General features: G+C 41.3%; 1 protein-coding gene across 11 annotated transcripts in view; it reads right to left on the bottom strand.

Annotated features, from left to right (window-relative positions):
* LOC139540712 (dynamin-like GTPase OPA1, mitochondrial) overlaps positions 1 to 19,520 on the bottom strand; it is a 61,785-nt gene extending 42,265 nt beyond the window's left edge. Inside the window, exons 1-10 of one of the 11 annotated variants that reach the window (XM_071344608.1) lie at positions 19,301 to 19,520; positions 18,231 to 18,558; positions 15,312 to 15,408; positions 14,687 to 14,803; positions 12,827 to 12,874; positions 8,969 to 9,057; positions 6,903 to 7,115; positions 3,657 to 3,710; positions 2,908 to 3,018; positions 2,641 to 2,727 (exon numbers count right to left, since the gene is read on the bottom strand). In XM_071344608.1, coding sequence (XP_071200709.1) covers positions 2,641 to 2,727; positions 2,908 to 3,018; positions 3,657 to 3,710; positions 6,903 to 7,115; positions 8,969 to 9,057; positions 12,827 to 12,874; positions 14,687 to 14,803; positions 15,312 to 15,408; positions 18,231 to 18,558; positions 19,301 to 19,329 — 1,173 coding nt within the window. In that variant the 5' untranslated portion in view covers positions 19,330 to 19,520. The remainder of the gene's footprint in view (positions 1 to 2,640; positions 2,728 to 2,907; positions 3,019 to 3,656; positions 3,711 to 6,902; positions 7,116 to 8,968; positions 9,058 to 12,826; positions 12,875 to 14,686; positions 14,804 to 15,311; positions 15,409 to 18,230; positions 18,559 to 19,300) is intronic. The other 10 variants (XM_071344610.1, XM_071344609.1, XM_071344619.1 and 7 more) reach the window with 10 other exon arrangements.
* Positions 19,521 to 24,375: the final 4,855 nt, after the last annotated feature.

Raw genomic sequence — 24,375 nt, 5'->3', positions numbered from 1 at the left:
ACTGTGGTCCCAGCTCTCTTCAGGTCATTGACCAGGTCCTGCCGTGTAGTTCTGGGCTGATCCCTCACCTTCCTCATGATCATTGATGCCCCACGAGGTGAAATCTTGCATGGAGCCCCAGACCGAGGGTGATTGACCGTCATCTTGAACTTCTTCCATTTTCTAATAATTGCGCCAACAGTTGTTTCCTTCTCACCAAGCTGCTTGCCTATTGTCCTGTAGCCCATCCCAGCCTTGTGCAGGTCTACAATTTTATCCCTGATGTCCTTACACAGCTCTCTGGTCTTGGCCATTGTGGAGAGGTTGGAATCTGTTTGATTGTGTGTGGACAGGTGTCTTTTATACAGGTAACGAGTTCAAACAGGTGCAGTTAATACAGGTAATGAGTGGAGAACAGGAGGGCTTCTTAAAGAAAAACTAACAGGTCTGTGAGAGCCGGAATTCTTACTGGTTGGTAGGTGATCAAATACTTATGTCATGCAATAAAATGCAAATTAATTATTTAAAAATCATACAATGTGATTTTCTGGATTTTTGTTTTAGATTCCGTCTCTCACAGTTGAAGTGTACCTATGATAAAAATTACAGACCTCTACATGCTTTGTAAGTAGGAAAACCTGCAAAATCGGCAGTGTATCAAATACTTGTTCTCCCCACTGTATATATAGAGAGAGAGAGAAATATATATAATTGAAATAATGACAATTACAAAAATACTGAATGAACACTTATTTTAACTTAATATAATACATAAATAAAAATAAATTTAGCCTCAAGTAAATAATGAAACATGTTCAATTTGGTTTAAATAATGCAAAAACAAAGTGTTGGAGAAGAAAGTAAAAGTGCAATATGTGCCATGTAAGAAAGCTAACGTTTAAGTTCCTTGCTCAGAACATGAGAACATATGAAAGCTGGTGGTTCCTTTTAACATGAGTCTTCAATATTCCCAGTTTAGAAGTTTTAGGTCGTAGTTATTATAGGACTATTTCTCTCTATACCATTTGTATTTCATATACCTTTGACTATTGGATATTCTAATAGGCACTACAGTATTGCCAGCCTCATCTCGGGAGTTGATAGGCTTGAAGTCATAAACAGCGCTGTGCTTCAAGCATTACGAAGAGCTGCTGGCAAATGGAGGAAAGTGCTGTTTGAATGAATGCTTACGAGCCTGCTGCTGCCTACCACCGCTCAGTCAGACTGCTCTATCAAATCATAGATGTAATTATAATATAATAAACACACAGAAATACGAGCCTTAGGTCATTAATATGGCCAAATCCGGGAACTATCATTTAGAAAACAAAACGTATATTCTTTCAGTGAAATACAGAACCGTTTCGTGTTTTATCGAACAGGTGGCATCCATAAGTCTAAATATGCTGTTACATTGCACAACCTTCAATGTTATGTCATAATTATGTAAAATTCTGGCAAATGAATTACAGTCTTTGTTAGGAAGAAATGGTCTTCACACAGTTCGCAACGAGCCAGGCGGCCCAAAATGCTGCATTTACCCTGAATCTGCTTGCACAGAACGCAAGAGAAATGACACAATTTCCCTAGTTAATATTGCCTGCTAACATGAATTTATTTTAACTAAATATGCAGGTTTAAAAAATATATACTTGTGTATTGATTTTAAGAAAGGCATTGATGTTTATGGTTAGGTACATTGGTGCAACGATAGTGCTTTTTTGGGGAATGCGCTTGTTAAATCATCACCTGTTTGGCGAAGTAGGCTGTAATTCGATGATAAATTAACAGGCACCGCATTGATTACTTTCAACGCAGGACAAGCGAGTTAAACTAGTAATATCATCAACCATGTGTAGTTAACTAGCGAGTATGTTTAGATTGATAGTTTTTTTCTAAGATAAGTTTAATGCTAGCTAGCAACTGACCTTGGCTCCTTGCTGCATTCGCGTAACAGGTGGTCAGCCTGCCACGCAGTTTCCTCGTGGAATGCAATGTAATCGGCCATAATCGGCATCCAAAAACGCAGATTACCGATCGTTTTGAAAACTTGAAATCGGCCGATTACCGATTAATCGGTCGACCTCTAGTTTATAATGTCTTAATATAAATTGTAATGTCTTTTTAGTTCTGTGTTGGACCCGACGAAGATTAGATTAGCTGACGTTATGTCGTCAGCTAATGGGAATCCTAATAAAATGTAAATGCAATATGGACAACATTTTCTTACAGACCAAAGGAACAAAAGTAAACCTTGAATTATAAGTTTTAAAATATCCTTCTAGTGGTCAGGGTTGACCCATTTTAAGAAATTCCATTAGTTGGTGGAAATAAAGTCTAAGATCTTTGATAGGCTGATGAAGAATTTGATCCAGGATATAATCACTGCCACCTGGTGAGGTTAGCAAAGGGATAATGTGTGCCATCTTATTTAATGGGACCAGCTCCAATTTAGCGTTCTGTCATAAATCGATTTAATTTAATTGGCTGATACACATTTTGAGCCGAAGGAAACTGTTTAAATTTAAAATGGTTACTTCTGTTGCCAAGTATGGCCCCAATATTTCTGGTATCTACTAAAGAAACATGTACATAAAAAAAGAATGTCTCCCTAATTTGATTGCATTTCCAGACAGCCATGACCCTTTGGTTTATCTTTACCCTGGGTAGGTGGTCCTGGGTGTTGTAGTTGGAGTCAAAGTCTGAGAGGATGTCCAGGACCTCAGAGTACATGTCAATCAGAGACTTCTGTAGAAGGAACACAGATGGAAAAATACTTTAGGGTAATGCCTGATGGGAGAATGAGTTAGTTTCAAAACACTGTCTCCTGAAGAAATAAACGCCTTGATTAACTTGTACTACCATGCAGAACACTGGTGTGTGTATGTGCATGACTGTGTAAGTGTGTGTGTGGTGTGCGTGACTCACACACACCTTGATCTTCCTCTGGTGGATGCCCTTCTCATCTTTCTGCAGCATCACTTTCCTCAGGTCCTTGTTCTCCTTCTCCAGTCTCTCCAGCATGCGCTGGTACTTCATCTACGTACAAGAGAGAAAGACGTTCAAGCTTTAACAAAAAATCCTCTCTTTCACTCAGTCCATTTATCAAAGTAAACTGGACTTTTCTAAACCTGACTTTACAAGGTCAATGTGGTACCTTACAAGTGGAGTCTATTTAAGGAAAGATATGGACCATTCAGTCCATTTACCAAAGTAGACCGGATGTATTTATTTTATCGGCCCATCCATTTGATACTGGATCCAGCGTGCCTGGCACCGACGATCATACGACGCTCAGGTCACTCGTTTCGCCCATTCTTATAATAAATTGAACGGTAACTGAACGCGCTGATGCCTGTCTGCCTGCTTTGTTTAGCAAGCCACGGCCACGTGACTCCATTTTCGCGAACGGGTTGGTGTACCTAATAAACTGTCTGGTGAGTGTATATAACATTCTGTTGGTGGCAAGAATTTCAGATAATAATTAAACTGAAAAACTTCAAGTGTTGAATCAAGCGTTGTTTTGTGTATCAGTTCACACACAATGTGCCATGGAATCGTTACATCGGAAATCTCTTCCCAGCTATTTTGCAACCAGTAACCCGGATTTTTATTATGTGGAATAAAAACTTGGGGTCTATTAAACAAGGAAGGATATGGACCATATTTGGCTGTACCTGAGTTCGGAGCAGTTCCTCTTGAAGCTGGTCCAACTTCTCCTTGTCTGAAGACTGGAGACAGAGAGCAAGTTTATTAACCCTCTCTCTCTCACATGTCTGGGACATTTAACCCGTCACCCTCTGTGAGCCACTCCAAACCCACTGAGACCACTAGCATCATCACAGACAGCTAACGTGCACGTTACATTACACAGACCAGTGGGCACCGCAGCGGAGGAAAGCCAAGTTAATAGAAAAAAGGGGGAAAACTGATTCCAGTCCAGGTTGTAGTCATTGGTTTGGTCTTAACATGTAATACAGTAAATCATAGTGCAAAAATCAGAGGCACAAGTAAAATCAGGCCTTGGAAAAGACATCTGAATTATACCAATCATCAATCAAGAGATCATCATCAAGATTATTACAGCATGATTACAGCAGCCCCCCAGATTAAAGAGTTCCACATCTGCAATGCATTTTTGAGAGGTGGAGATCACAAAGCAGAGACAGAAGGAGACAGAGCACCAGTGAGCGGATGGATAGGGACAGCAAGAAGGGACAACAGATTAAACACACACAAACAAGTACAGTACACACACTGATAGATGAGAGACAGGGGCTATAGCAAAGGTGATTGTGCTAACTACGTGCAAATTGCAATGTCTTGATAATAGGCTATAGCAGTTAATCTGATTAGTGGACTAAGAAAGATCTAGTACTGATTCCTACATCCTGATATAGGCCTATACCCAATTAGATAGATTTCACTGTATAACTGACATTTAGGATAATTCCAGAAGTGCACAGCACACCATGCAGCGGGGTGTCCCTCCACGCCATGCAGTGTAGGTTGTCCGTACGTTAGTGAAGTGTTACGGGAGGACCGTTGGCCGTAGTCCAGCGGTTCGCATGAGATAGGGAGCCTAGGCTATGTTACTGCGGTACTGAACTGGTGACAGGTGATTCTGAGATTTCCAGACATCAGACATGCCATCCCACCAGTGGCACAACATAGCGGTCACAGCACACTGCCCTGAGGGACACCATGTGGATGGATGATGTTTTCCAACGTCTGCTCACACTAATGGAAAGTTTGCGAGGGATGACAGGGTAGTATGTTTGGGAAGGTTGAATAAAGGCGAGATGTGTGCTACTGCAATGCAGCATACAGTGCCTGGTGAAAGTATTCACCCCCCTTGGCATTTTTCCTATTTTGTTGCCTTACAACCTGGAATTTAGGGGGTTTGTATCTTTTGATTTACACTACATGCCTACCACTTTGAAGATGTAAAATATATTTTTTATTTTGAAACAAACAAGAAATAGGAAAACTTGAGCGTGCATAACTATTCACCCCCCCCAAAGTCAATACTTTGTAGAACCACCTTTTGCAGGAATTACAGCTGCAAGTCTCTTGGGGAATGTCTCTAAAAGCTTGGCACATCTAGCCACTGGGATCTTTGCCCATTCTTCAAGGCAAAATTGCTCCAGCTCCTTCAAGTTGGATGGGTTCCGCTGGCGTACAGGAATCTTTAAGTCATACCATAGATTCTCAATTGTATTGAGGTCTGGGCTTTGACTAGGCCATTCCAAGACATTTAAACGTTTCCCCTTAAACCACTCGAGTGTTGCTTTAGCAGTATGCTTAGGGTCATTGTCCTGCTGGAAGGTGAACCTCCGTCCCAGTCTCAAATTTCTGGAAGACAAACAGGTTTCCCACAAGAATTTCCCTGTATTTAGCACCATCCATCATTCCTTCAATTCTGACCAGTTTCCCAGTCCCTGCCGATATAAAACATCCCCACAGCATGATGCTGCCACCCCCATGCTTCATTCTCGGGGTGATGAGAGGTGTTGGGTTTGCACCAGACGTAGCGTTTTTCTTGATGGCCAAAAAGCTACATTTTAGTCAAATCTGACCAAAGTACCTTCTTCCATATGTTTGGGGAGTCTCCCACATGCCTTTTGGCGAACACCAAACGTGTTTTCTTATTTATTTCTTTAAGCAATGGCTTTTTTCTAGCCACTCTTCCTTAAAGCCCAGCTCTGTGGAGTGTACGGACTATGGACAAATACTCCAATCTCCGCTGTGGAGCTTTGCAGCTCTTTCAGGGTTATCTTTGGTCTCTTTGATGCCTCTCTGATTAATGCCCTCCTTGCCTGGTCCGTGAGTTTTGGTGGGCGGCTCTCTCTTGGCAGGTTTGTTGCGGTGCCATATTCTTTCCATTTTTTAAATAATGGATTTAATGGTGCTCCATGGGATGTTCAAAGTTTCTGATATTTTTTTTCTAACCCAAACCTGACCTGTATTTCTCCACAACTTTGTCCCTGACCTGTTTGGAGTGCTCCTTGGTCTTCATGGTGCAAATTGCTTAGTGGTGTTGCAGACTCTGGAGCCTTTCAGAACAGGCGTATCTATAACTGAGATCATGTGATACTTAAATAAAGTACACCTGTGTGCAATCTAACTAATTATGTGACTTCTGAAGGTAATTGGTTGCACCAGATCTTATTTAGGGGCTTCATAGCAAAGGGGGTGAATACATATGCACGCACCACTTTTCCGTTTTACATTTATTTTTTCATTTCACCAATTTGGACTATATTACATGAAATCCAAATAAAAATCAATTTAAATGACAGGTTGTAATGAAACAAAATAGCAAAAACGCCAAGGGGGGTGAACACTTTTACAAGGCACTGTATATAGGCTAAAAAACATATGCAAACTAACTTAGTAAGACAAAAGCAGCTAGACCAGAATGAATTCAAAACTGACCAAAAATCTGCAAAGTGATACAAAAGATGCTGTTAATTAAATGTTTGCTAATTATCATTGCATTGTATTCAGCGATCAGAAAGTAACAATGCACAGTACAATTTGTTGCTAGTAGCATATAGCCTAAGCTATAAAAAGACTGCAGTTTAAATCAACAATGACTAGAGATTCAATAAAGTGCACCACAGTGCCTTCTGTCCACTTCACATAGGATAGTGAGCTAGGAAGGAGCTCTAGGGTTGCTAAATGAGACAAATCCAAATGGTATAGGACCATAGGAATTTCATTCACCAATCTCATAAACAGCATTCCATATTAAATTACTCAGCAAATCTCCATTAGTGTGAATTTAAACGGCAGGGGGTTTGTCCATCCTGAGGAGGGCGGGTGGTTTTGTGGGCAGTTCTACTGTTTACGTTCTGAAGGGGGCTTCTACAGATGAGGGCTGGGTGGTGGGAGGCGGGAGGGGGGGGTAGGACCTTCACCTTGCGTTTCTGCTGAGGGGGGCTGGGACTGGGGTTCGGGGTGGTGGTTGGCATTGGCTCGGGTATCAGGCGCGGGGGCGGCGGCGGGCGTGGGGGTGGGCTGGGGGCGGGATCTGGGCTTGGCCGTGCGTTTTTGGATGCGGCGGCCCGCCGGACCTCCTCCTCGGCCTGCTGGATCTGCTGTTGAATGAGAATGAGCTCGCCGAGCAGACCCTGAGGGACGTCACAGTGAGAGAGAGGCAGGAGCAACACAGCCGTCAACACAACCTACTGTACCCGTCAGTCCAGCAACCCACTGACCAACCAACTAAGCTGGAGCTGGGGCCAGGGCTGACCTACAGATAGACAACCCAATGTCGATCTATGCCTAGCCTATGTCCATCATTATCATCGATGGTCACCATTCTGTCAAAGCTTGGGGGTAAACTGAATCGACGTCTAGCTCCTAGATCTTGCCACCATAATCGGTACCCAACAAAGTCAGTCTTTCTCTGTCAAAGAGTCTCCAGAACAGACTTTGCCAGTCTGGAGATCTGAAAGCGGACGAAGCAACTGATACCACAACCAGTGTCTCTCAGCCAGTGGCACACGGGGAAGGATTCTGTAGAGTAATGGTTTCTTAGCAGTCTTCCATCACTATGGCTTTTTTAGTCATAGCAAAACACAACTGATACCCTGCAACTTAAAGAATGATTATGCTCTACGAGGCAATGTAGATATGACAAATGAACACTCACGAAATTATGGATCGAGGTCTTGAAGAAAAAAAGTAATTGTGTAGATGTACTGGATGCATTATTGAAAGTGGATAAACTATTTCAAGTGTGGCTGATATTCAACACATGTATTTATATTGACAATGATATTCTCTGCTAAAATCAGCCTGATGATTAGCGAAGCAAGCTGCACTGGGAATAGGGTTGCAAATTTCTCCGCTTTTCCAGAAATCCCATTTGGAATATTGCTGGAATCAGGAGGGAATAAGCAGGAAATCTGTGAATCCGCTAACCAGGACTTCTGGAAAACCTGGGAAATTGTGCCACCCTAGCTAGCAATGAGTGATCTGTCAAGGATGGAGCAGAAAGCTTGCTGCAGGCCAGTGGGAGATGAGCTAAGCTTCAGCCCAACAGTCCCCAAGTTGGTCTATGATAATGTTGTTGTTTTTTTAAATCACGTTGAGACCACTGCTTTCGATTAAAAGCAGGGTAGAGGTATATGGATGCCATAGATTGTCTAATATTCAGCCTATTGTTCTACAATAGGTCACTCTTTTTAACATATGAAAGTCACTAAGGTTGAACAGTGTGAAAACATTAAAAAGCAGGACTATTCCATTGAACTCGAGGACAACAGCGGAAGAGCCCCTTGGGAGCAGAGGAACAATACAAAATGGGCAGTATGTGAAGACAACGGGAATGGAACAGAGGAAGATACAAAAGTGCTGTTCAGAAGCTAAAGAGTATCATCTCCTGAATGCAGCATGAGACTTCTGGAAAAACAACACATAGAGGGGCATGAGGGGGGGAAAAAAGCAAGGGCAAATATCAGCATAAGTGCATATGATTTTCTAGCCATGATGTAATTACTCTGTAAGATTGAGGACTGAATGACCACCTCCATGTCACAAATGGTAACAAAAAATATATATATACCTGCATTCCTTAGCAGGAAAAAATATAATTTTGTACATGTGACAAAATAAAAGCTGGTATACGAACCTCAGTCGTACAGAGAACAAATCTTTGCTATTTTCAATGGTCAACAACATACAATATGAAAAACCACTAAAACAGGTAGCCAGAATGGGGGTCAATTCCATACTCAGCCCAGTAAAAATAAACAGAAATTCAGTTAACAACCTGAATACTGCCCTTTACCTCCAGTAGTTTTCAACTCAAGAACAGAATCTCACTTCATTTCCCAAATTGCCTGGAGCTGAAATGGAATTGCCCCAAACTGCGAACTCAACAAGCAGCAGTTTCTTTCTACAATGAGACACAGCTATATGTCACAGGGAGCGAGGCTGAGCGAGGGTAAGCCAGTAAGGCGGTGCAGAGCATACTTGCCTTCTTGAACTGTTTGTCGCTGGCCTCCGGTGTGGCGGTGACCGGGGCCTCTGTGGCTGCTTTCACTGGAGTGTCCCCAGGGGCTTCTGCTAGGAGACAACAACAAAACAGTCAATTATAACACTTGACAAACATAAGTTTACCCACACATGATAATACATTCTCTTTAATAGTTTATTAGTAATAAGTAATAATGAGTCAAAAGTATTGGCATGCCCAACATTACAGAGGCCTTTACCTACACCCCAGATCAGAAGCAGCACCCGGTCCCACGTGACAGAATCTCAAATGTTTGGAAAATATTGCTCACAATAGAATTTGCTGAAAGCCGTGGTATACAGTGGGGAGAACAAGTATTTGATACACTGCCGATTTTGCAGGTTTTCCTACTTACAAAGCATGTAGAGGTCTGTCATTTTTATCATAGGTACACTTCAACTGTGAGAGACGGAATCTAAAACAAAAATCCAGAAAATCACATTGTATGATTTTTAAGTAATTAATTTGCATTTTATTGCATGACATAAGTATTTGATCACCTACCAACCAGTAAGAATTCCGGCTCTCACAGACCTGTTAGTTTTTCTTTAAGAAGCCCTCCTGTTCTCCACTCATTACCTGTATTAACTGCACCTGTTTGAACTCGTTACCTGTATAAAAGACACCTGTCCACACACTCAATCAAACAGACTCCAACCTCTCCACAATGGCCAAGACCAGAGAGCTGTGTAAGGACATCAGGGATAAATTGTAGACCTGTACAAGGCTGGGATGGGCTACAGGACAATAGCCAAGCAGCTTGGTGAGAAGGCAACAACTGTTGGCACAATTATTAGAAAATGGAAGAAGTTCAAGATGACGGTCAATCACCCTCGGTCTGGGGCTCCATGCAAGATCTCACCTCGTGGGGCATCAATGATCATGAGGAATGTGAGGGATCAGCCCAGAACTACACGGCAGGACCTGGTCAATGACCTGAAGAGAGCTGGGACCACAGTCTCAAAGAAAACCATTAGTAACACACTACGCCGTCATGGATTAAAATCCTGCAGCGCACGCAAGGTCCCCCTGCTCAAGCCAGCGCATGTCCAGGCCCGTCTGAAGTTTGCCAATGACCATCTGGATGATCCAGAGGAGGAATGGGAGAAGGTCATGTGGTCTGATGAGACAAAATTAGAGCTTTTTGCTCTAAACTCCACTCGCCGTGTTTGGAGGAATAGAAGGATGAGTACAACCCCAAGAACACCATCCCAACCGTGAAGCATGGAGGTGGAAACATCATTCTTTGGGGATGCTTTTCTGCAAAGGGGACAGGACGACTGCACCGTATTGAAGGGAGGATGGATGGGGCCATGTATCGCGAGATCTTGACCAACAACCTCCTTCCCTCAGTAAGAGCATTGAAGATGGGTCGTGGCTGGGTCTTCCAGCATGACAACGACCCGAAACACACAGCCAGGGCAACTAAGGAGTGGCTCCGTAAGAAGCATCTCAAGGTCCTGGAGTGGCCTAGCCAGTCTCCAGACCTGAACCCAATAGAAAATCTTTGGAGGGAGCCGAAAGTCCGTATTGCCCAGCGACAGCCCCGAAACCTGAAGGATCTGGAGAAGGTCTGTATGGAGGAGTGGGCCAAAATCCCTGCTGCGGTGTGTGCAAACCTGGTCAAGAACTACAGGAAACGTATGATCTCTGTAATTGCAAACTAAGGTTTCTGTACCAAATATTCAGTTCTGCTTTTCTGATGTATCAAATACTTATGTCATGCAATAAAATGCAAATTAATTAATTAAAAATCATACAATGTGATTTTCTGGATTTTTGTTTTAGATTCCTTCTCTCACAGTTGAAGTGTACCTATGATAAAAATTACAGACCTCTACATGCTTTGTAAGTAGGAAAACCTGCAAAATTGTCAGTGTATCAAATACTTGTTCTCCCCACTGTATAAGACAGTATACCACGGGTATGACAAAACAGTTATTTGTCCTGCTCTAATTACTTTGGTAACCAGTTTATAATAGCAATAAGGAACCTCGGGTGTTTGTGGTATATTGCCAATACACCACGGCTAAGGGCTGTATCCAGGCACTCCGTGTTGGGTCGTGCTTTAGAACAGCCGTTAGTCGTGGTGTATAGGCCATATACCAAACCCCCACGGGCCTTATTGCTTAAAAACTGCCCTTGAGTGTCATGGAACAACAATCTCTCGTCCAGCCAATGAAAGCCCCGTCAATAACAAGCCTCGCACATACCGTACAGGACTGCGTCCCAAATGGAACCTTATTCCCTATATAGTGCCCTACTTCTAAAAAGAGCCCTATGGGTCCATGTCAAAAGTAGTGCACGACATAGGGAACCACTTGGGACATGAAAGGAATACACCTATTGTTTTAGCAAGTCAAAGAAGAGGGAGGGATGTGGTTCGAGGTGTTTGCATCTATCAAAGACACTGCGCTTCTTCCAAACATCTGAGAAGCATCAGCTACCAGCAGACAAGGAGAGCCCTCTCAGCCAAGGATAAGGGATCCCATAATGTAAGTACAGGAGGGGGGAAGAGCCCAGTGAAGCCAGGGAGAGAGGAGGAACTTGAAAGTCAAAATACAGAAACACACAAGCAGAACAGACAAAAGCCACAGTCAGACTAAACTACATGACAAGGGAGAAGAGGAGATTATGCAAAACAAACACACTGTCTCTGTTGTTAAGAGCACTGTAGACCAGAAGGATAAAGATCGTCATTATCATATCCAATTAAATTCATTCCAAGTATGTCCAATTCAGTTTTCAGAGGAATTGTGTTTTTAGAGGAATTCAATTACACAATGAGACAGTGCACAAAATGTCCTTCTCTGCACCCTTTTGATATCAATATGACGTAAGGATAAATCCTCTGCATCAATTAAAGCCTATGTGTCAATCAAAGCACACTCTGGTACTAAGGCCACCCAAAAGACAAATCCTTCCATTAATAATTTGTCATTGGTGTCTCAAACAGCAGCATAGTGAACCACAGCATGAGTCGTAATACCCATAAAACCTAGCAGTCAAACGGGGAAATGGTTCCAATTGTTTTTCCACCGTTCATCCCCCCCCCCATTGGTGATTTTAGAAACACTTAAAATAATGTCTGTGTTTCGTGTAGGCTTACCCTGGGGTAACGTTTTGATAACCGTGTAAATCTCTCAAGGAACAGGTGACTTATCAATATATTCACTTGTATTTTCCCGCCAAAAAAATGAAATGCTTATTAGCTTCTAACGTGGCTATCACAAAGAACTACAAATACCATCGTGATCTGGACCAGACTGCCGAATCGAGGCAAAGGTAAGAATCTCTGGATTAACTATCTAATGTTAGCTAAATGTAGTAATGAATAAATTGGAGACATTTCTTTAACTTGACAATTCCGTGAACAGTCTTGTGCAACTTTTAAACAGCTAATTAGCATTTTCAAATATGAGAATAAATCGAGCAGAATATGTTAATAAAAGTCACCTTGTCCGAGAGAGATTTACATGGTTATCAAAACATACCACCTGTGTAAGCCTACACGAAACACAGCGCTTATTTTAAGTGTTCTAAAATCCCCAATGGGAAAAATGTATGGTTTAACTGCTAGGTTAAGGGTATTATGACATTTCCACTGTGATGCTCTATTGGACAGATAAATCAGTTGGTAGTCTGGAAAGCCAATCGTGTTGAGTTAGGAGGTGCCAATCCAGGAACACGTGACATCGTCTTTGGCTCCAAACCACTGTCAACCACTTCTGCAAGGGTGCTGCTGCACACACACCAACGTTGGGTAGTCAAACAGCGCCAGGGAAGAGAGTGGAGGGGCTGAGTGTGGGGTGTACACACCTAACAACAGACGCAGACCAGAAGCTCCTTCACTACCCACACTCACACCTGTGAAGAATGCGGAGGGGGTGGGGGGGGGGGAAGAACACACACACAAAAAAAAAAATCAAAAGACTGAAGCAAAAAGGGGTCAGAGCAGGGTCACTGCTGGACACATGTGGCTAGGCCCTGCTGTCAGAATGTGAGCTTGTTGTTGTGGCTGCATCCTGCAAGTCCAGAGGCGATGCCGTTGACTACTTGTGCAATCTGGGCACGTAATTGTGATACTACTCATTATACAGGATAATTAATCGATTGACCTAATTTGACTGTGTGAAATCAATGGATTGGTACTGTTCACTTATGCTCATCACATGCATACAATAGTAACATTGTAAAATTATTAATATTGACCCAAATTAGACCCAGTTACTTTGGAAATTATACTTAGCCCATAGAGATCCTATTAAATTGCTAGAGGGGCAATGTCATAAACCATCAAAGTTCCAGAATAGGGTGAAAATGGCAGCCATATTAGTCAGGGAGAAATCCAAACTAGTCTAATAATTGCAATGAATGGCAGTAGAGGCCAAATCCCTCTTTTTACAGGACAATAAAAGGCATGTGATACAAGAAAGTGTGTAACACAATTGTCTACCTGAAATATTGTCATATAACTATAAATGCAATCTATAAGGGTTTCATACAAATGTGATGTATAAATAGCTTCTAAAATATCTGTAAACGGACCATAAATGTCTCCATTTTTTTTTTTTTCTTGGAAAACAACAGCAGTAGTCGTTGCATTTACAACTTGTCTAAGTTGTGACATCAACTGATTTCAGCCAGTGTATGGCTGTGGATTGACTGGATTATTTGAATGGAATGTTGGCTGTTCATTTGAAACAGTTATGGAATCATTCCTCCCAAAAAAAACTGTCTGGCTCGCTAGGTAACAAATATACAGTGCGGACACATAAAAAATAAATTACTTTACACAATATCTTATCACAGCACTGGAAAATCATGGATGCCCAACTCCCTGACCAAAATGGCTGAGCTTTAGCCCAGCATAAGAAGGTTCCTGTCCATTCTAGTACTCAAATGCCTAAATCTGTGACTTAGCCTACAAAAACAACCGCCGTCAGTACATACTTAATTATAGTATGCTTTGAAAAATATCAAATCATAGAGACGGGTGGAAATTGCTCCATAGCTCTCGAGGTGTATTCATTAGTGCACGCCGTCGCAATATGTTCTGCAAGGGAAAACATTTAACAACGAAGATAATAGTTTCTTATTGGACAAATTCAGGTAAGTCCCTCCCCATTTCAGCCCATTTGCTTCCAAGTGAATACACCCTACAGTATGTCGCCTCTCTCCTCACTTCCAGAAAGCAGCATATTGAGCTGCACTATTTCAACACAAGGCAGCCCAATTGTGGTGTAAGATGCACTTCACAAGAACATCAACGATGCAAAAGCCCATGTAGGAGGCGGGAAAGTGAAAAGTGATTGGAACTGGCACCCGTAAATTAGCGAAAATAAAACATTTAACTCTTTTGTTTGCTGGAAAGTAGATTTCTACAGTAGGTAATGCAGGTGTGATTAGACAAGGATTGACAAAAGTAGCCCACTTCAAATTCAGATTACCAATGACGTGGAGTGTGACTTTCTACCACTTGGAGCAGGTGCTATAGCTATTCTGGATTCATAAAGCTCAAAACGTTCAGCACTTTTGCCACTTTATCTAAGATCTATAAAAAAAAAAAAGATTGAATCGTGGGCAAAAATAGTTGATTAACTGGTTTGTCCAACATTGCCATTTTATGCTTCAGTATGCCCATCTTTTCTTTTTTATCTGACAAGACTGTGTACTCACCGGTGGAGAGGATGCTCTTGAGGAAGGTGAAGTTCTCTCCTATCTTATCAAAGTCAGGTAACTCGGGAAGGAGCTTGGCAATCTCCTCTAACTCAGGCAGAATTTTGGTTAGTTTATCTGTGTGTAGAAAAGTGAGATATGGTTAGTGGAGTTTACCATTTGAACCAATGTTGTGCTCCTTGCGTCAGACTTAAATGAACCAAACTAAATAAGCAGCCTTAAAGATGGAATCCGCAGTAGGGGAAACAGCGCCACTGTCCGCCCCACGGCCATTGTTTTGTTAACAAAGCAGAGCTGGGGAGTTTTGCACATAGAAACATTGTTCTATCACGCGTGCAATGATGTCAGAGGGGGGTGAAAAAACAGTGTCCGTTGTTTGCAGCAACTCCGTTGTTGGAATATCGCAAAACGGACGTGCCAGTTTCACCAATAAGGATTCCAGTTTAAGAGAAAAATAGCAATGGCTCAGTCTGAATGCTTATTAAAAAAAAATTACAATTCACATCTGAACAACCACACACTGCACTGACTGACAGGGAATAAACCAACATGACAAGATGTTTAACAGTTTCAAGTTCACAGACTTCTAATGAGGTATTTTATGGCATACAGGGGACACACCTACCTAGGTCAATATGATCACTCAGCTCCCAGACAAAATCAGGTATTACCCAATTGTATGCACTCATATCAGGCAGCATATCCTTCCACTCCTCATAGGTCTGGAAGAACAGAACATAAGTGGCATATGGTCAATTTACAATTCTATATGTGATAATGGGACAAAAAACATACCTCCATTAAAGACTAACAAGAACAATATTTCAAGGGATGGGCTAGGAGACAATAAGTAAGGGGTATGTGTTCTAGCGGAGTGGCACTTACACGGAGTTGCATTCTTTTCCAGAGAACTTTTCAGAGTTGATTATCCCGCTTATACCACGACTATAATCTAACTACGGCTGTGATGGTCATGGAATTGTGGATGATGGTAACTGGCCAACCAAAAGACCACGGTCACCGTAATAACTGTTAGAAGAGCAGCAAAAAACTAAATGCATGTGCAGCTATAGAAATAGAATGAATGGGGCGTCCCCATTCAAGACAATGGTGGCATAATGGGTGGACTGGCGGCCATTGCAAGTGTACGCATAGGAGCAAAGCAGGAAGTTATCACGTTGTTAAGAGTTACGGCAGAAACGGACTCAAATTAACGAATGCCCGGCCGTCCCGTCTTCAAGCATCTATTCGTTCCACAAAAAAAAAAAAGTATAATAATTCTTTAAAGGCTATTTTATTTTCATCCATAACTATCAGTTACACGGTTATAGAGTAATTGTGCCAGCCCTAAATTCAACACATTTGCACCTAGAAACGTGTTCAACATTCACTGAAGTAGCCAGCAAGTTTACTAGATAGTAGGGCTGTGCAGAGTACTCGGACAAGACAAGTATCATAACTGATATGGAGAATTTTCTGAATAGGATTACGACGCAAGTATTTTCTGTAATTATCCGTGATAGAAATAAAGTGATTTTCAGGTGCCAGCACCCATCTCCCTTTCACTGAAACAGTATGGAGTGCTATTGGCTAGTTCTTTTTATAAAGAAACGGGCGGGGTATCTGTTGAGCCTGCTGCAATGATTGGATTAGAACAAGATGCCCTCATTTCCCCCAGACAGGCAGGCATCTCTGCCCCCTCCCCCAGGGCACAAGTCTCCCCTTCATGTATGAATCAGAATCTGTAGTTAGTCACCGTTGCTCAATCTAGTTATTTCCAGTCAACTTTATTCAAATGCTGATGATGTGATTCAAGCCATGCTTGCTTGCTATTAATATTTATTCTTGCCCAGGCACGTTTACAGAGCGACAGATCATTAGAAAATAAAATTACAAATGTAGATAGTTTATTTTGATTGTACAAATGTTGTGGCATAAGTGTCGGGAGAAAAAATATTTGCTCCTCTTGAAAGTGAAACAATATGGAACAAACTAAGTAGACTACCTTCATCTAAACCTGTGTCTGGAATAAATGCAGGCAATAGTAGCCAGCCAGCCATGCATTAGGCGAATAGCCTATATTGTTGATAATTGAATAGAACTAAGTATGTAAATCATGTACATTTTTATCTGTCGGGGTCATTTAACTTTGAACAATGCGTGTAAATGAGTGAAGGAACATAACGATGTGCTCGGAGCTGTACTTTTTGTACCGTTTATGTTTTACCGGCATTTAAAGCGCACCTCCGTGTTTTCTGATCACAAGTAAATACGATTACAAGTATCAAATGTGATAAAACCGATACGATTAAGATGAGATTAGCACACCCCTACTAGGTAGCTACAGTAGTTGCCCTGGTAACCAAACAAATAGACTTGCTAGTTTAGCTAACCATTAGTCCTATATTGCTATTATGAAAATCTAATTCAACAATGTCAATAATGTTTTCAAAATCGGCTTTTGCTTTCAAAAGCAGCTCAAACATAGAACATGTAAGAATGAACTTCATAGCCATTGAATTATACCGTGCATTATAGGGAATTATACAATGGAATACTCGTTTCTGATTGGCTTGAAGGGCATTCTAGAGTGTGCATTATTTCCCTATAACACACGGTATACCAGCACGATAGAATTCAATGGTTATAGTTCCTTCTTACATGTTCTGATTGAGCTGCTTTTTCACTGGATGTTGAACACATTTCTACCAGCAAGTGTGTTCAATTATAACAATGGTATAAAATGAATAATCAACTCTGAGCTCTGTGTTCTGTTGATTATTAATTAACTTGGGGCTCTATGCATTCGTAGACTATCCCTTAAATAATGCACGCTCTAGAATGCCCTTCAAGCCAATCAGAAACGAGTATTCAACAATGCCATGGTATTTAATAGGGCATATTTCCCATTCTAAGTGACATGAAAGGGTTAAGTCTTTAAAAGGTCCCTTATGTTTTCTTCTATCTTGAAAGAGTCTGGGTTAAAAATAGAGGCGTGACGGGAGTCTGGACATCTAGCCTACACAAGCTAAACTTCAACAGAATCATATGTTAACCTGGTGCATATAGTGAAATGGGTTTGAGATAACACGCTCGTAAGAGCATCTCATTGTGCTGGCAGCCTAGCACGTCACGTGACCTGAATAAATATACACCCTAGCAGAGCAGCAGTCAACTGTAGAGCAATTAACCCCGGTTTCATTGGATGTTAAGAACAGTAGGTGGACTCATACATTAGGATTACAAGAGCAGCATTCAAATTGAATATCACTTGATCCTATGACCAGTGTGAATGGTAATAAACCACTTTATCTATGTGTTTGTTATTCTCAATGCTCTTACCAAGCAGGTAAAGCCAATTAGTGTCAGAGTGCCAACCAGTATCTAGATTTTAAACAGCTTCTCTACCAAAATTATGGGACAGTAACCCAGGCACAGATTAAGCCTAGTCCTGGACTACAAAGCACATTCAATTGAAAATCTGTGTCTATGATACTGGCCCTTAACATTCAACTCTCTCTTCTCCACCTCAAATGTGCGGTACCTTTTTGGCGGTGTACCCGCCTCCCACTGCCGAGCCCAGCACGATGTACCGGAGCTTGAGCAGCCTAGAGGCTAGGCGCAGCATCCAGAAGTTGCGGTGCTGCTGGTAGCGCCAGCCGCCATGGCCGCCTGGGGGAGGCTTGGGAGGCCGCATGGGCAGCCGGGACATGGAGGTGAAGTGGCGGGCTGCCGAACAGTGCGGTGGCCGCTGGGGGTTGGCACTGGCGTTGTACCGGTGGTGGATGGCACGGGACAGCGGGTGCAGCTTCTGCAAGGGCATCCTGAACCTCACCCCCATGTTGTTGGAGACCAGGTTCTTGCAGGCCATGCTGACAGGACAGAGAAAACGAGTCAGGGATTAAGACCCACAAGTAAATTCAACACTGTACCTTCTGCAGACATCAGTTTGGTGTGATTAGTTGAAAGATTAATTATAACTGTAGATTACAACATGATGATGAACAATGGCATGACAGTGTTGATTGAAAGAAAGCGAAAAAATTACGATAGCTAGCTGAACACCTGTCTGGCTAAATACACTACAGTAACGTTGGTTACCTAAAAATACTACAGTAGCTAGCTAATTTAGTTGACTGTGTTAACTGGCTAACGTTAACTGGCTACCAGAATGCCAGCCTTTGCTTTTGCTTTTGTTTTGCAGATGGCCAGCACACGCCCCATCCAACGTTAGCTAACTAGTTGGAAAACTATTTACGAGCAGGCCGCTTGTCAGTGATTGTCATTTGTTTTACAACGTACGTTAACTAGCTAATGGCCAGTTAACCCACTTCCTGACCATCAACAGAGGAATATAAACATTTTCGTAATCAGCCGCTACCGGCTCTAGCCAACTAACGTTACCTAGCTACGTTAGACAGTCATTTAATTAGAAGTTGTACATCATTGCCATCAACTATTGCTGTTTGAAAACGTTTAGCTATGTATAATTGTTTAACTTGCCTAGCTGGTATTGTGGTCAGCATTGGTAACTAGCTGGATATAGCCTAGCTAGCTAAACTAGCCAGCTAGCGCTAAAGGTTGAGCTTTTGGAAATATTATTACCCCACTTACCAGGCCACTGCTCTTCCAACTCGTAACATAGCTAGCTATTGCTATTAAGTTACCAACAAGGGGTGAGTGCAAATGTATTATAAAGTCACGCTTAGGCACTATTTAAATCATCTTTCCAGATGGTACACATTGGTTATTGCTAGCTAGCTAACAAGGACACGGCAAGAAATCGGAATGACAGGTCTACTTCCCGGCAATGAGTCCAACCTCCAAATTAGCACTGCCAAAACACAGTCTATGGTGGTTTAGGTTCCTACACAGTATCTCAGTCGTACATACTCAGTCACATCTCATATGATATTACACTTTCTCTAATTTGTCAACATGTAAATCAATTGGATAATTTATTATTTCAAACATTTATAGTAACAATTTCCACACTGTAATCTGACTAAAAACACCATTGTGTCTTAATTGTTCTTCCATGGAAGCTGTGGACCTCCCAAAATTGCTGAAAAAGTAGCACAAATCCAGTACTACTCATACTCTAGGGTGTGGATGGTCTAATAATACACAATATCAACTTCATGACTCCTCAATGTTGTACAATTATGATGGGTCATTGCTTCGCTCTCTGAACCCTCCAATTTTTACAATGTCCAATTTGTACAGCTAGCTTCTGTCCTCCTCTGGGTACATTGCCTTCAAATCAAAACCTAGGAGGCTCATGGTTCTCACCCCATTCCATAGACTTGCACAATACTTATGACAACTTCTGGAAGACGTCCTCCAACCTGTCAGAGCTCTTGAACTGACATGTTGTCCACCCAATCAAAGGATCAGAGAATTAATCTAGTACTGAAAGCATAAGCTACAGCTAGCTAGCACTGCAGGGCATAAAATGGGGTGAGTAGTTGACTCAAAGAGAGAGAAAGACAATAGTTGAACAGTTTTGAACAAATTAATTTCTTCCAATACGAAGAAGAAGCAAGAGTGAGAGAGAGAGAGGTTGTCATTTTTTTTCAGTTTCACTTACTTAGCTAGCAAATGCAGGTAGCTAGTTTAGCCTACTCAAACACCCTGCCAAAATAGAGAGATGCTATGTTAGCTAGGTGGCTATGACTGTCCAACATAACACTGGAACTCTTCCAAGTCAAGGTAAGCTTTAATTTTACTAATTTATTGCCACTGGGACCGCCGGTGTAAGTGCTAAACTGCTTACTGACTATACACTGTAACGTTACTGCATGATTGTAGCGAGTTTACTAACTCGTTAGTTCTATTAGCTATGTTAACTATGACATTGCTTTAGCTAATATGGTGACAATGATGTTGGCTGTGTGTAGCGGTTATGATATTGTTTGGCTTTTTCCGCCTGGTCACATACATCTGATGTGTTGTGCATTGAAGTCCACAAGTTTAGGGAAAAGGTGAGAGGAGGAGAGCGCATAGATGAGAGAAGGAATACAATGTGGCTGCTATGAAAGTGAACTGTGTTTACGCTTTATCAGGGGTGTATTAATTCTGCCGATTGTGTGGAAAACGTTTCTTAAATGGAAGCAAACAGAACAAAACGGGGATAAACATACCCAAATTTGTCCAATAGAAACTCTCGTTTGCAGCTGTTGGACTCATGATTACACCTTAGATCAGCTAGAGTGTTCAAGGCGGTATTGAATGTGTCACTGTCTGTCACCTCAAATTTTTCTCTCGACCTGTGTGCACTTACGTTGTAAACTTTCATTCATAGGCTAGGTTGTAGCAACATCATAATGGGTATAGGAAAAATTTGAGTAACATGTAGTAGCCTAAACCAATCGCTGTTACATTGAACTGGGTGAATGGAATATGAATGACAGTCATCCACAGGGTTGGGTAAGTTACTTTCCAAATGTATTCCGTTACAGTTACTAGTTACCTGTCCAAAATTGTAATCAGTAACATAACTTTTGGATTATTCAAACTCAGTAACGTAATCTGATTACATTCAGTTACATTTAGATTACATTAGAGAAGACAAAAATGTATGTTACCAATTGAACAACATCTATTGCAGGATAAATCAATGTTAAAATGGACATAGCTGGCCGTATATGGATGTTAAATGTTACTTTATGGGTTGGTTATGTATGCTTCTTCTAATCCATTGCTTTCTACTACACATAATAATACGACTCAATTATATCTTTACATTAATATACAATATATAATTTATAAGTCCAAAAATGAATGTAGGAACTACAGATTGCCCCTTTAAGTCTATCAAAAGTGTGCGAGTTTGAACATGTGTCCATTAAACCTATGGATTTTTTTTAAATATCAGCATGAATCAATAATATCAGCTGTTATTCCATAGGCTGGGATCCACACTATGCAGCTGTTATTCCATAGGCTGGGATCCACACTATGCAGCTGTTATTCCATAGGATGGGATCTGCACTATGCAGCTGTTGCAAGAGCGCATTTTCCACTGGCTGTTTACTGGTTTCAAAAACAATGATTGATAGGCATCTTAAACTTCTTGAATTCAACCATTTTTGGGTTCAAATACACCTTTAGATTTGTGAACAGCAATCCACAACAACCACAATCCGTAAGGCGCAAATAGCTAAATGAGAGAGCAGCAGTGTGATTCACATCAATGCGCTATGTAGATATCAATAATAGGTGATATCTGTATCGCCGTAGACTACACCACTGTTGTCATCCTTACCTCCAAGCGTTTATTCAAATTGGATCATCTTTGGATGCCAACAGCAGTCGCATCATTGGAAGACATAGCTTGCATTGTAGCCCATTCCTGTTCTTTTCCCGCTATCCATCAAACACATTTGGTGTGTCATCATAGTGGTCTCTGACTTGTGGTCAGACTCGCTCAGGTGGAACAAACTTACATTTGCGCCTTTTTTCAATGCTGATTTGAATGTCATTGAGAAAACAGAGAAGTGATATTAAAAGTAATCCTCGAAGTAATCTTCTAGTTTTTCAAAAGTATCTGTAATCTGATTACAATATTTTTGCTGGTAAAGTAACAGATTACAGTTGCCCGTTACTCCCCAATCCTGATCATCCAATATGCTGTAATGGAAATAAGGCCATGCTCATGAAAAAAATCATCCTCCCTCATCTTAAACGGCACCAACCGCCACTGACACACACACACACACACACACACACACAATAACACAAAAAATAGTGCATTATAAAGGGAATAGGGTGACATTTGGGGCGCAGACTATAAACTGAGCAGAATACAACAAACACATTCATATATTTATATGTATATATTCTTATTCCATCCCTTACTTGGATTTGTGTGTATTAGGTAGTTGTTGTGGAATTGTTAGACTACTTGTTTGGTATTACTGCACTGTCGGAACTAGAAGCACAAGCATTTTGCATCACTCGCAATAACATCTGCTAATCGTGAACGAGACCAATAAAATTTGATTTGATTTGACATTTGTTCAAATGATTTAATGATTCTCCCATTAAATAAAGGAGCCAGAGGGGTGTCCTGGGTGGCATCCCTGACATCTGATTGGCCACCCCAAAATTTTATTCGCAACTGGCAGTTTGATGCTGATTGACCTCTCATTTCACCTCTTGTTGAAAGAAGCATTTATTTTGATGTTCGGCGGCACAGTTTTTCAAATCGAGGACGAGGAAGAAAGAATATTAACGTTGGTTGCGAGATACAGAAGAAGAACATACAGAAGAAGAAGAGATAATATTTCCACAGTTCCACAAGCTCTTTTCGCGATTAGCGAAAGCATCATATTTTTTTAAAGTTTTAAGGTTTAGCATCGGGTTAGGTTTCCTGAACAACTTTTACGAAAGTTGAGTCGCTGTGCAAGTTAACGTTAGACATTTGGCTCCATTAACAGACAGTTAACCAGATAAGAGAGATGGGTTCCCAATTTAGCCTAACATTATGTTTACATCTGTGCTAGTAATACAAGCATATAATGTACAGTGCAGTGTCGTAAGTTACAGTATTTGAATGTTTAGCTAATGTGGGGTAACTAGTAGGCTACAGCTGTCAGTTTTCAGCAAGTTAACATTCAGCAGTTTGAAATACATTAACTCAGTTAGATTTTTGTACTTGAACTCAATTGTTATTAACAATTGTTATTATCATCAATCTGTTAACGTTACTCAAAAGATTACCACAATTTGCAGATAGCCTGTTTGCTATTGTGAAGGTGTAAGAAATTATAGCTAGCTAAGTTACTTACTGCAGAGTACAGTCATGGCCAAAAGTTTTGAGAATGATACAAATATACATTTTCACAAAGTCTGCTGCCTCAGTTTGTATGATGGCAATTTGCATGTACTCCAGAATGTTATGAAGAGTGATCAGATGAATTGCAATTTATTGCAAAGTCCCTCTTTGCCATGCAAATGAACTGAATCCCCCAAAAACATTTCCACTGCATTTCAGCCCTGCCACAAAAGGACCAGCTGACATCATGTCAGTGATTCTCTCGTTAACCTCTAACGAGTCACAACCCCGGATCCGGGATCCCCCCCATCAAAAAAGCTGACTAGCATAGCCTAGCCTAAAGCCACAGGGATATCATATAATCAAATGTTCATGAAATCACAAGTCCAAGACACCAACTGTAAGATACAGATCTTGTGAATCCAGCCATCATTTCCGATTTTTTTTATGTTTTACAGGGAAGACACAATATGTAAATCTATTAGCTAACCACGATAGCAAAAGACACAACTTTTTTTTCTCCACCATTTTTTCCCTGCATGGGCAGCTATCACAATTTCGACTAAATAAAGATATATATAGCCACTAACCAAGAAACAACTTCATAAGATGACAGTCTGATAACATATTTATGGTATAGCATATGTTTTTTTAGAAAAATGTTGTCACGTTCCTGACCTGTTTTGTATTTGTTTTAGTTGGTCAGGGCGTGAGTTGGGTGGGTTGGTCTAGGTTTGATTTTCTATGTTGGGATTTTGTGTTCGGCCTGGTATGATTCTCAATCAGAGACAGCTGTCAATCGTTGTCCCTGATTGAGAATCATACTTAGGCAGCCTGGGTTTCACCTGTGTTTTGTGGGTGTTTGTTCCTGTGTCAGTGTTTGGGCCACACAGGACTGTTTCAGGTTAGT

This window comes from Salvelinus alpinus, chromosome 16 (assembly GCF_045679555.1).
Source record: "Salvelinus alpinus chromosome 16, SLU_Salpinus.1, whole genome shotgun sequence".
Classification (NCBI taxonomy): Eukaryota; Metazoa; Chordata; class Actinopteri; order Salmoniformes; family Salmonidae; genus Salvelinus; species Salvelinus alpinus.
Note: the sequence above shows the minus strand (reverse complement) of the source record. Positions and strands in the feature narration are given on the sequence as shown.